This window comes from Mustelus asterias, chromosome 22 (assembly GCF_964213995.1).
Source record: "Mustelus asterias chromosome 22, sMusAst1.hap1.1, whole genome shotgun sequence".
NCBI classification, from domain to species: domain Eukaryota; kingdom Metazoa; phylum Chordata; class Chondrichthyes; order Carcharhiniformes; family Triakidae; genus Mustelus; species Mustelus asterias.
This window is the reverse complement of record NC_135822.1, coordinates 2107749-2119822: the sequence shown is the minus strand read 5'-3', so window position 1 is coordinate 2119822 and position 12074 is coordinate 2107749. Positions and strand designations below refer to the sequence as shown.

Sequence of the window (12074 nt, the reverse complement as noted above, 5' to 3'; positions counted from 1 at the left end):
AAACGTTGGCTCTATTCTCTCTCCACAGATGCTGTCAGACCTGCTGCGATTTTCCAGCATTTGCTGGTTTTCTTTGGTCCAATCACTTGCCTTTGTAATCTGGAAAACTCCAATTCAGTCGCTCCAAGTCTTCCCTTTTCTCAAAAGGAAATGGAATGGTCTTTCTTACCCACCCACCACTCAAGGGAAATCGTTGGATAAGGGCAGCCATATATTGGATGTCATTGTTGGAAATGGTGTTTGATTATTGCCTGATACAACAACACACCCTTGTTTGTGTGTAAAATTTACAACTCTGTAAAGCGTGCCTCATGGTGGGGATTCGGACAGAGAGCAAATGGGAAATCCCACAGACACTGCATTTCAAACCCAGAATCTCAGTATTGTTAATGGTAAAGGAAACTCCTGTGGAGTCATCAGAGGATAAATAGGAGCAAGAATGGACCACTGACCGACTGTGTGCAAAATATCTGTAAGATTCACCTTCTGACTACTTCCTGCACTGACTGAAATCCTCTACCCTGAGATTTCTCATTACTTTATTTGGTCTGTACCAATGGTCAGAATTCTGCATGATTCCTCACTGAATGTGTAAGATTTTGAGATTGTAAATGCCAATTGCACCATGTTAGTGTTTCCCAATATCTATTTGATTTCCTCTGCAGGTATTCTACTACTCAACAAAGATCTTTGAGAAAGCTGGCGTTGAACAGCCGGTCTATGCCACCATTGGTTCCGGTGTGGTTAACACTGCTTTCACAGTTGTATCAGTAAGTATTCTTCACAAAATTACTGAGTTTCCCAACTGTAATAAAATTAGGAATTTAACTTAAATGGAAGACGACTCTCCACAAAGTCTCAGTGTGAAACTGGGCCACACGGACTGGTGAGTTGTCCTCCTCAGCCGTAGCCCATTAATATTAACCATCCGAGGCCACACATGAAGAAGGGGCTCCTTGGGGCCTGAGAGGTTTTCCAATGTGTGGTATCGATGTAGGTTCAACTCTTCACAATTCAGAACTATCAAGGGATGAAGGGAGAACATTTCTTTAGGCGGGGTGGGGGGTGGGCGGGTAAATTAAATGTTTTGTAATTGAATGTGTTTCTAATTCCTGGCCCAGCACCCAGTTAGACTGACCGTTCTGTACCCATAAATGGACAGGATTGTGTTTCTCGGCTGCAGAGTCTAACGTGATGTTTTTGTTTCGACAGTTGTTCGTGGTGGAGCGAGCTGGGCGCCGTACTCTTCACCTGATTGGCCTGGCTGGCATGGCCACCTGTGCGATGCTGATGACCATTGCACTGGCTCTTCTGGTGAGAGGCTTGTTCTGTCACTCCTCTCTCGGTGCCTGTATTATTCAATCAACTTGCTTTGTTTACAAAAACCATCGACAAAGGGGCCCAAAGGGGCACTGAGGAAACAAACTCACTGCCCAGGGACTCACAGAGCTCCTGGCTGAAGGAAACTTTCCCACCATCACTTGGGACTGGACTTGAGTCCAGGCCCCAATGAGGATAGGGTAAAATCTCATTCAGCACAAACAATTAGCCATTATTGATTTACAAAGGGCAGTTTAACAGAAATAAGTTCAATAACTGTGCAAAGGCTGCCAGGTACATCTTTCAAAAACATATTAATGAGATCTCTAAAAATTAGCAGCATGCTAAATGAGCATTTTTTGAGTTATCCGCTCAAATGGGAAATTGCGCTATAATATTTTTTTCCAAGGAGCACACACTCGCACTCTCACGCATAAACTCACTAACTCACACACACACACACACACACTCACTCAGACACACACACTCGCACTCACACGCATAAACACACTAACTCACACACACACACACACTCACACACTCACTCAGACACACACACTCGCACTCACACGCATAAACACACTAACTCACACACACGCTCACACAGACTCATACACACACTCACTCAGACATGCACACCCGCACTCACACACACACATACTCACACACACACTTGCACTCACACGCATAAACACACTAACTCACACACAGACATAGACACACTCACACTCACACACACACTCGCTCACTCGCTTGTGCATACACGTATTGGGACCTCTGCTGTTTGTGATTTATATAAACGATCTGGAAGAAGGTGTAACTGGGGTGATCAGTAAGTTTGCGGATGACACAAAATTGGCAGGACTTGCAGATAGTGAGGAGCATTGTCAGAAGCTACAGAAGGATATAGATAGGCTGGAAATTTGGGCAAAGAAATGGCAGATGGAGTTCAATCCTGATAAATGCGAAGTGATGCATTTTGGTAGAAATAATGTAGGGAGGAGCTATACGATAAATGGCAGAATCATAAAGGGTGTAGATACGCAGAGGGACCTGGGTGTGCAAGTCCACAGATCCTTGAAGGTGACGTCACAGGTGGAGAAGGTGGTGAAGAAGGCATATGGCATGCTTGCCTTCATAGGACGGGGCATAGAGTATAAAAGTTGGGGTCTGATGTTGCAGATATATAGAACGTTGGTTCGGCCGCATTTGGAATACTGTGTCCAGTTCTGGTCGCCACACTACCAGAAGGACGTGGAGGCTTTGGAGAGAGTACAGAAGAGGTTTACCAGGATGTTACCTGGTATGGAGGGGCTTAGTTATGAGGAGAGATTGGGTAAACTGGGGTTGTTCTCCCTGGAAAGACGGAGGATGAGGGGAGACTTAATAGAGGTGTATAAAATTATGAAAGGCATAGATAGGGTGAACGGTGGAAAGCTTTTCCCCAGGTCGGTGGTGACGTTCACGAGGGGTCATAGGTTCAAGGTGAAGGGGGGAGGTTTAACACAGATATCAGAAGGACATATTTTACACAGAGGGTGGTGGGGGCCTGGAATGCGCTGCCAGGCAAGGTGGTGGAGGCGGACACATTGGGAACGTTTAAGACTTATCTAGATAGCCATATGAACGGAGTGGGAATGGAGGGATACAAAAGAATGGTCTAGTTTGGACCAGGGAGCGGCACGGGCTTAGAGGGCCGAAGGGCCTGTTCCTGTGCTGTATTGTTCTTTGTTCTTTGTAATGCACACATTCACACACTCACTCACATGCATTTTCATTTGCAGTCTCACACATTTACTCTCTCTCTCACACACACACATTCATTTTCTAGAAATTTGATGCAGAAATTGCAAAAGTCACCTGACCCTCAGCAACCATCTTAGCCACTTGTTCCTGCCCATTCACTCTGAATGAAGATTGGAAACCGATTACTGTGTTTTAAAGTTATGGATAAGACATGACCTCACTGGGCATGTGTAATGATGCACACTTCAGATTTAGTCAGGAACACAAAGGGTAATTTATTAACAAGGAAAAACTGTACAGAGGAGAGCCCCCCGCTCCCCCCCCCCACCCTCCGGCTGCCCCACCCCTCCGGCTGCCCCAATCCCTACATGTTTTCAGACTGTCTTCTGTTTGCAGAGAGGGTTCCACCCCGTGGGGTGATTACTCACTCTCAGTCCCAATTGGCCCCTCAAACCAGGGGACTCTCTTCTGCTGTGTCACCCTTAAAGGGACAGTCATCACAGCATGGCAGGAACAAAATAATGTCCCATTAAACCCATCAAATCCCCTCCTTTGAAAGCTCCCGTAGAACTAGTGCAAAGGGATTTTATCCAATTTCCTTAAATTTCTGTCGTGTGGCCTTGTAACTCCCTGAATAAATCTCTATAAACTCTTCCTGTGTCCCACTGACTCACAGCCAATGATTGATTACAGGACACAACACCCCGGTGCCCTGATTTACACTGCAGAATGGAAATGCTCCCAAAGTTTTGATACTGAAAGGGAATTGGATATATAATTAAAAAGTGACTGAGTTCCAGGGAAAGAACAGCCGGGGGGAGTGGGGACGACTGGAAATAATTGGATAGCTTTTTCAAAGAGCTAGCACAGGAATGATGGGCTGAATGGCCTGCTGAGCTGCATGGTACTAAGAAAATGTTTGTCCAGTGAGAAAAGTCAGTAGGTGAAAAATGTTTTAATAAAGTGTGTGACTTTTCCTCGGTAAACAACTTCAGGCTGTCAGCTGGTACTCTGCTGAACGCATTTTAGCTCCAAATTGGGGTCATTGTGGTTGAGGACAGCTGTGCTTAAACTTTCGAACATTTTCTGGACACGGGAGGGAACAGTTTAGTGGTATTATTGCTAGACTATTAATCCAGAAACTCAGCTCATGTTCTGGGGACCGGGATTCAAATCCCACCACGGCAGTTGGTGAAATTTGAATTCCATTAAAAAAAATCTGGAATTAAGAATCTACTGATGACCATGAAACCACTGTCGATTGTCGGAAAAACCCATCAGGTTCACTAATGTCCTTTAGGGAAGGAAATCTGCCATCCTTACCCAGTCTGGCCCACATGTGACTCCAGAGCCACAGAATGTGGTTGACTCTCAACTGCCCTCGGGCAACTGGGATGGGCAATAAATGCTGGCCAGCCAGAGACGCCCATTGCCCATGAATGAATAAAAAAAGAATTCCTGAAAGAAACTGAAGCAGAATGGTCCCAGGGCAAAACGCATTGGATAATGAGGACAGGCTCCATAGACTGGGCCTGTAATTCCGTCAGGAGAGAAGGTTAAAGGTTGATCTAACTGAAGTGTTTAAGAGGCTGAAAGGATTTGTTGGGGTAAATAGACTAATAACTTGTTCTGAGAGGGAGAGTACAGGACAAGATGGCAGAGTCTCCAAACGAGAACTCGACCATTCAGGACTGATGTCAGGAAACACTTCTTCACACAAAGGGGAGTGAGAATCTGGAACTTCCCCCCGCCGGAACATTCTGAGGGTGGGAAATTTCGAAAATGAGATTGCTAGGTCATGGAATCATAGAATCCCTACAGTGCAGAAGGAGACCATTCAGCCCATCGAGCCTGCACCAACAACAATCCCCCCAGGCCCTATCCCTGTAACCCCACGTATTTACCCCACTAATCCCCCTGACACGAAGGAGCAATTTAGCATTGCCAATCAAGCACATGTTTGGAGTGTGGGAGGAAACCGGAGCACCCGGAGGAAACCCACGCAGACACGGGGAGAACATGCAAACTCCACACAGACAGTCACCTTGAGGCCGGAATTGAATCCAGGTCCCTGGCAATGTGATGCAGCAGTGCTAACCACTGTGCCACCGTGCCGCCCCCACTGTGCCACCATGCCGCCCCATGGTCAATGTTGGGTCAGTGGATTAAGGAGAATGGAGCCAAGGTGGTTAGTGGAATTGAGATACAGATCGTAGGAATCTTTTCATAATCTTAACAATCACAATCTTATTGAATGGTGAGACAGGTTCGAGGGGCCGAATGGTCTCCTTTACCCACGTCCCTAAAAGTGGCAACGTTTGGGTTTGCAGATATTGATTAATGGGAAGAGTTCCATTGGCAATTAAACTGCTGCAGGGTAACAATGAAAGAAGCGTCAGTGGGGATTGTGTCAAAATGAAATTTGAGCGATTGTGGCTCTGATACGAAAGGTCTCACATATGACCAGCTTGGTGGCATGAGAGGGGCTTGTTTTTCATTTGGCAAGTGTCCATTTTATGGGGCGCGGCTGGGGAGATCATTGATGATCTAACCCCAACCCCACAGCTAGAGCCCGAGGACAGAACTAGCTCCCCTGGCTTCACTTGGCAAGCTTCACGCCATAGAGAGATCAATGACATAGCACGAGGAAAAGGAGAAACCAGCACTGATAGCAAAATAAATATCGTCACCCAGGAGATTTCCTTCCATTTTATGCTTTAAGAATGAGTTTGTTTTTTGCATGTATAAAACATTAATAATCTTGTGTTATTGGTTGGCCAATAGGATCAACTGACTTGGATGAGCTACATCAGCATTGTCGCCATTTTTGGCTTTGTGGCCTTCTTTGAGATCGGACCAGGCCCAATCCCGTGGTTTATTGTTGCCGAGTTGTTCAGTCAAGGCCCGAGGCCTTCTGCCATCGCCGTAGCTGGCTTGTGTAATTGGACAGCAAATTTCCTCGTTGGCATGGGCTTCCAGTACATCGAGGTGGGTGCATTGTGTTGGTTCAGCTTAACTTACAGGCAGGAAAGTGATGAGGAATCATTGGCCGGAATCTCTCAGTCCCACCCCCGCGCGACTGAAAATTCCAGCCTGAAGTCAGCAGATAAAAGCAAATTACTGCGGATGCTGGAATCTGAAACCAAAAGAGAAAATGCTGGAAAATCTCAGCAGGTCTGGCAGCATCTGTAAGGAGAGAAAAGAGCTGACGTTTCGAGTCCAGATGACCCTTTGTCAAAGCATCAGAACCTCACCTCTTTTCTCTCCTTACAGACGCTGCCAGACCTGCTGAGATTTTCCAGCATTTTCTCATTTGGAGTCAGCAGATCCTTGGCTGGTCCATCACATCCTCCACCCTGCTCGCTGCGGGAAATTCTCAGCCATTATCTGGGTGTTGTGAAGATAGTACCACTCACCTTATCTTCAGACTTTGAGTAAAATGGTGAAATTTCATTTTGGAGTCAGCAAGGAACCTCGCTGGTGGGTCCTACTTGCAAGAGAATTGTGAGTGATGGCCATGCCAGGCCGGTGGGTGAAGCTGTCCACCAGAAATGCACTTTGGGCACTCTTTATCTCTTGAAGGCATGGTGGCACAGTGGTCAGCACTGCTGCCTCACAGCACCAGGGACCCGGGTTCGAATCTGGCCTTGGTGGCTGTCTGTGTGGAGTTTGCATGTTCTCCCCGTGTCTGCGTGGGTTTCCTCTGGGTGCTCTGGTTCCCTCCCACAGTCGAAAGATGTGCGGGTTAGGTGAATTGGCAGTGTTAAATTGCCCCTTAGTGTCCCAAGGCATGCAGGTTAGGGAGATTAGTGGGGTAAATGTGTGGGGTGGGCCTAGGTAGGATGCTCTTTTGGAGAGTCAGTGCAGATTCGATGGGCCAAAAGGCCTCCTTCTGCACTGCAGGGATTCTATGAATCTATGAACTGAGACACACTCAGAAATAGGACTATAGTGTTCATAGTTGGGTGATGTTTGCAGAAAGCACTCAAATATCTACTCTAAACTGATGGGCCATTTATCTACCGGAGCTACTGGAAGTATTCAGAGCTGATGACTTAAAAATATCAGACATCACAGTATTGGTGAATGCGATATTTCGTGTAAGTCACTGGGAACCGTGTTGATCGGACTTGCAAATGTAAATATCCATTGGTGCACTTTGGGCTGTCACTGAGCAAGTCTTTACACTGGGGAGCGGAGACTCAGCAATTGTATTGGGCTGAACTGGCATCAATATAACAAATAATCCCCATGACACCACCAGCCCACTGACCTGATTTAACTGCCCAGGAGTTAAAGCATCTGAATAAAGCCGCCAAAAGTCTCTTCGTGCTAACTGTTCCGTGTCGTTTGTCTGTAATGAGGAGCTGAGAGAGACTTGTGGCAATTACACCTGGCTGTTTGCACTCTTGACAGTAATGGGAGGCAGAGAATGGAGACTTCACTCAATGTTCCCGGGGGACATGAGCTTGTCTGAAATCAGTGGAACTTTTAAACAGGAAAATCCAGAACGGCACAATATTGCTAGCTGGCTTACCACACATCGGTTGTTGCTTTTGGTAATAGCAAATCGTTATCTCTGTCTGATATTGTGGCTGTTTATGATAAATAGCACAGGGTTTACTGATGAATACATCAGAGAATGCCAGAACTTCTTGCTGTTATTAATCAGGTTTCCTTTCTCCTTCTAACAGCAACTCTGTGGACCGTACGTTTTTATCATCTTCACTGTGCTGCTTGTGCTGTTTTTCGTGTTTACCTACTTCAAAGTTCCCGAGACCAAGGGGAGGACATTTGACGAGATTGCCTCTGGCTTCCGTCAGGGAATGGGAGCCAATAACCCCGAGAAGCTGAGCCCGGAGGAACTAAACAGCCTGGGGGCGGATTCGCAGGTTTAACCGGGAGCTGCAGCGTAGCAGCCAAATAGAAGTCAAGGGGACTAGCGTGCGCCAACACTACTGACAAAATCTGTACGGAGGTGGAGTGACTGGCTTGTCAGCAGATTCCTGTGATTGTGTAGGAAGCAAACTCTGATTGTTTACCAGTACACATCTCCATTTGTGTAAAATGTCATGGTCAGTAAGCAAAACTAACTTTCTGAATATTTTACGGTTTTGACTGATGTAATTATCAATTAGTTTTTCAAAGCTTTCCATGTATAGAGTTAAAATATTTATATGTTGAATATGTTTATAGTGTTTATAGGTCAATAAATTATAGAGCTAAAATAATGTAAATATAATAAGCTACACAGATGACATGTAATGTATAAACGTCATAGAAGGAGCTCTAGTTTCCGTAGAATTTGTTAGTTGTAAATGAATAGAATTACTTTTTGTACAGTTCACATTTAGAAAACTCTTCTGGTTCAGCAGATCAGTTCTTAATATTAAAACAAATGTTTGTTATTAATGAAGAGCATTTCAAATCATCTAGAATTCCTCTGACACTAGTGGATGCACGCTTAACACATTTGAATACAGTTCCTCTGTACATTACTGTAACCCAAAACAACTTATCCTCATGAGTAAAACGTCAATCAGAAGGACGTTGTCCACACTAACATGGCCAGCAGCGGCCAATTCCTACACAACACAACCATATTATGACATAATGTATTAGTAACTTTTTTACAACACTTTTAAAGGAAACAGTATGTGTGTGGAAAAGGATTTGGTGTGGGAGGGTTGTAGTGTATTTACCGATGTGCCAAGCACTGCTGTTACAGGCAGTATGATGTGATATCCGCTGAGTCAAGCTACAGGAATCTTTGTGATGTTATTGTATAAGTTTGTGAAGAATGACTTGCGTTTTCCGCTACCAAAACCAGTATAGTTTTGTTTCCACCCAGTCGCCCACACCAAAACCCTTTTGATTAGTCAGTTGATAAAACAAGGAAGCTTGTTTTTTGCTCTTGGCAGTACTTCCCCAGGGGCCTTGAAGGTATCACTTCCTTTCTGAAAGTCACGATGCTTGTAGAATGTAACATTGTTAAGCAACGATGGACTATCCTGTGCCAATCCTCAGCCTATCCAAATGTGGATGAGGTAAACTCCAACACATGTCCACGCACGGGAAACTTTCATTCTTGACTGACCCTGTGCCATCAATTTCAGGATTTCAAAATGACTTCTCCCAAAATTAGCAGATTTGCTCGATGTGCGCTTCCTGGGAATCTTCGCTTTCCCTCAGTCTTGTGAATCTTCTTTTATCTCACTGACAATCTCTTCCATTGTTGGAGCTGTGTTCTAGGTTCCTCAGCATCCAATACTTTGTCATAAAGAGATGTCAAATTGATGCTAATTGTCTCTTCGCTACTTTCCAGAACCCATCTTCAAATTTCCAGCCAGTTCATCACCTTTCTTCCCACCCAATGTCACCTGTGACCTCTTCATGCTAAATTCTATAGTCTTCGCCACGGTATCAAGTTCAGAGGTGGCTCTGAACTTTGTCTGATTGTGTACAGTCAGGGAGGGAGTTAGCAGTTAGGGAGTTAACAGCCTGCTTTACATCTCTCGCCATTATTATTCCCTTATTTGAAACTAAAGACCAGGATGTATGGAATAGAGATTGCTGATTTACATCATCCAGCCAGGTCCAGATCCATTCCTGTGTTCGAATCCCTCCCCAACAGTTGAAGGCTTTTCAAAAAAAAAAATCATTTAAAACTATCTATTCATCCTAAATAAAAGAATGATTTGTGTTAAATTAGGTTAGACAGTTTTTATACATATTTTGATCTGGGAAAAAAATAGAAAATAGATATGCAGTAAACTGAAAAAGTTTATATGAGATGTATTTTCTTTAGGTAAGATTTGTTTGAAACATTTTTTGTATTTAAATTAGAATTAAAGCTAGTGCAGAAATAGCCCGAGCAACTGTCAACAGGAGGCTAAGGGGATTGGATGTGACTAGATTAATGGATAAAAATCAGGGGTCGGTTTTATCTTCATTCTCAGTTTTGAGGCTCGATGACCCATCCTGAGGCTCCAAGGTAAATACCCCGATAACACGACGGTTCTGATAGCAGCTCACACACTCCAATCATAGTTATTAAGGCACAGAAGGAGGCCATTCAGCCCATTGAGCCCATGCTAGCTCTCTGTGGTGCAATCCAGTCAGTCCCATCACCCCTCACCCTCACCCTGTAGCCCTGCAATTTTATTTCCCAGTGCCCATCCAGTTTTCTTTCCAGATCGTTTGTTGTCTCCGCTCCCACCACCCTTTTGGCAGTGATTATTAAATCAGTGAATCCACAGAGATTCGGCCAGCCTTGGCTTGAGTTACCTGAGTGCGTGGCTGCCGTGGGGAATGCAGGAAGGGTGCTCAGTCAGCCTGCCTGAGTTCAGGGGGCTGGTGTTGGGTTAGCCCTGCTGCTATCCAAAGTTTGTAGGGGTCGGGAGGGAGTGATCAAGTTGGAAGTTGCTTTAGGAGATATCCTGAGTTAAGGGCCTGACAACTGGTGCATGATGGGAATGTTGGCTGGACCTGGAGAGTCAGTCTGGTAAGGACTGGATTGAGAGCTACCCAGGCAAGGAGGGCCCAACATTGGGAGGTGGGTTGGATTGAGAGGCCAATAATAGGAAATAAAAACAGAAAATGCAGAAGGACTGGCAGCATATGTGGAGAGAGGAGCAGAGTTAGCGTTTCGAGTCTGCATGACTCTTCTTCAGAGCTGTTATAGCTAAAAGCTACAATAAGAGTTGAGTTGAAGATTCACAAAAGTCCCCGTTAGTCCATTCACACTCTCTTTTGCTAACTTGCACTTGGTTAAAGATATTTGCATCAGGAGTGCTCGTGGTGTCAGGAGGGGTGCTTGAGACGTGTGAAAACATCGGGGTTAATCTTAACCAAATATTCCAGGCATGGAACCATGGGATTGGGTAGCATGTTAATGTTTCACTCTGTCCAGTATCACAGCCCAGTGACGTCAAAGGAAAATAAGGTCAGTGTTGTAACTGATCCCATCAGTTTCTCATCAGGGTTTAACCCGACTCCCATTAGTTGGGATGAGTTGTGAATGGCTGGTTTTCTGCCATTCCTGACCAATGGGAAGAAAATAACGGTCATCACTCACTCACCGATAATCACACTTCAGAAATCGCGTTAGGGGCTGTCTTTCTGAAGGCAGGAAATACTCCTCATGACGAATAAACATTGCAAACCTACTGGGTGCTTTTATTCATTCATTATGCTTTCCTCTGGATTCGTAATCGGATTTCATCCAAAATGAGAGCATCTTTAGGGAGATTGGGAATCGGGAAGTGAAAACAAACAGACCAACTCAAAACAGCAACTCTTTCCACTCACACTCCTGCTTTGTTTGAGTAGAATTTGTACACCGAGATTTTGTACTTATTTCTTGTGAAACTCACCTCAGTGACAACTAAGCTGAAAATAAAAAAAAACTGAACAAAAAAAAATCTGTGGTTTTCTGATTTATTGAGTGGTGAATAATTAATCTGTCAAAGATGTAGTTGTGGCTTCAAATACTCTTTCGGGATAGTTACTCCTGCCTGTGGCCATTCTTAACAGTCAGCATATTCAGCCCTGTGGCATTGCTGGGTGAAAGATTTTCCACAAGCTAGTTACAATGTTTTTTAAAGTAAAAGTTAAAGTTAATTTATTAGTGTCACAAGTAAGGCTTACATTAACACTGCAATGAAGTTACTGTGAAATTCCCCTAGTCGCCACACTCCGGCGCTTGTTCGGGTCAATGCACCTAAGCAGCACGTCTTTCAGACTGTGGGAGGAAACGGGAGCACCCGGAGGAAACCCACGCTGACATGGGGAGAATGTGCAATCTCCACACAGATGGTGACCCAAGCCGGGAATCGAACCCTGAGGCAGCAGTGCTAACCATTGTGCTACCGTGCTAACCACTGTGCTACCTGTGCTACCGTGCCTGCTGGGCGGCATTCTGTGCTGATGCATGACTCTGCGATGTACAACAACAACTTGCATTTATAAAGCATCTTTTATGTAATAAAGTTCCTGAAGGTGCTTCA

At 44.9% G+C, this 12074-nt stretch overlaps 1 protein-coding gene across 2 annotated transcripts in view; it reads left to right on the top strand.

Moving 5' to 3' along the window:
* The window catches only part of LOC144509803 (solute carrier family 2, facilitated glucose transporter member 1), a 52109-nt gene extending 43627 nt beyond the window's left edge, over nt 1–8482 (top strand). For both annotated transcript variants that reach the window (XM_078238621.1, XM_078238622.1), the window contains 4 exons: nt 666–770; nt 1213–1314; nt 5851–6054; nt 7761–8482. In XM_078238621.1, the coding sequence (XP_078094747.1) occupies nt 666–770; nt 1213–1314; nt 5851–6054; nt 7761–7964 (615 nt within the window). In that variant the 3' untranslated portion in view covers nt 7965–8482. The remainder of the gene's footprint in view (nt 1–665; nt 771–1212; nt 1315–5850; nt 6055–7760) is intronic.
* Nucleotides 8483–12074: the final 3592 nt, after the last annotated feature.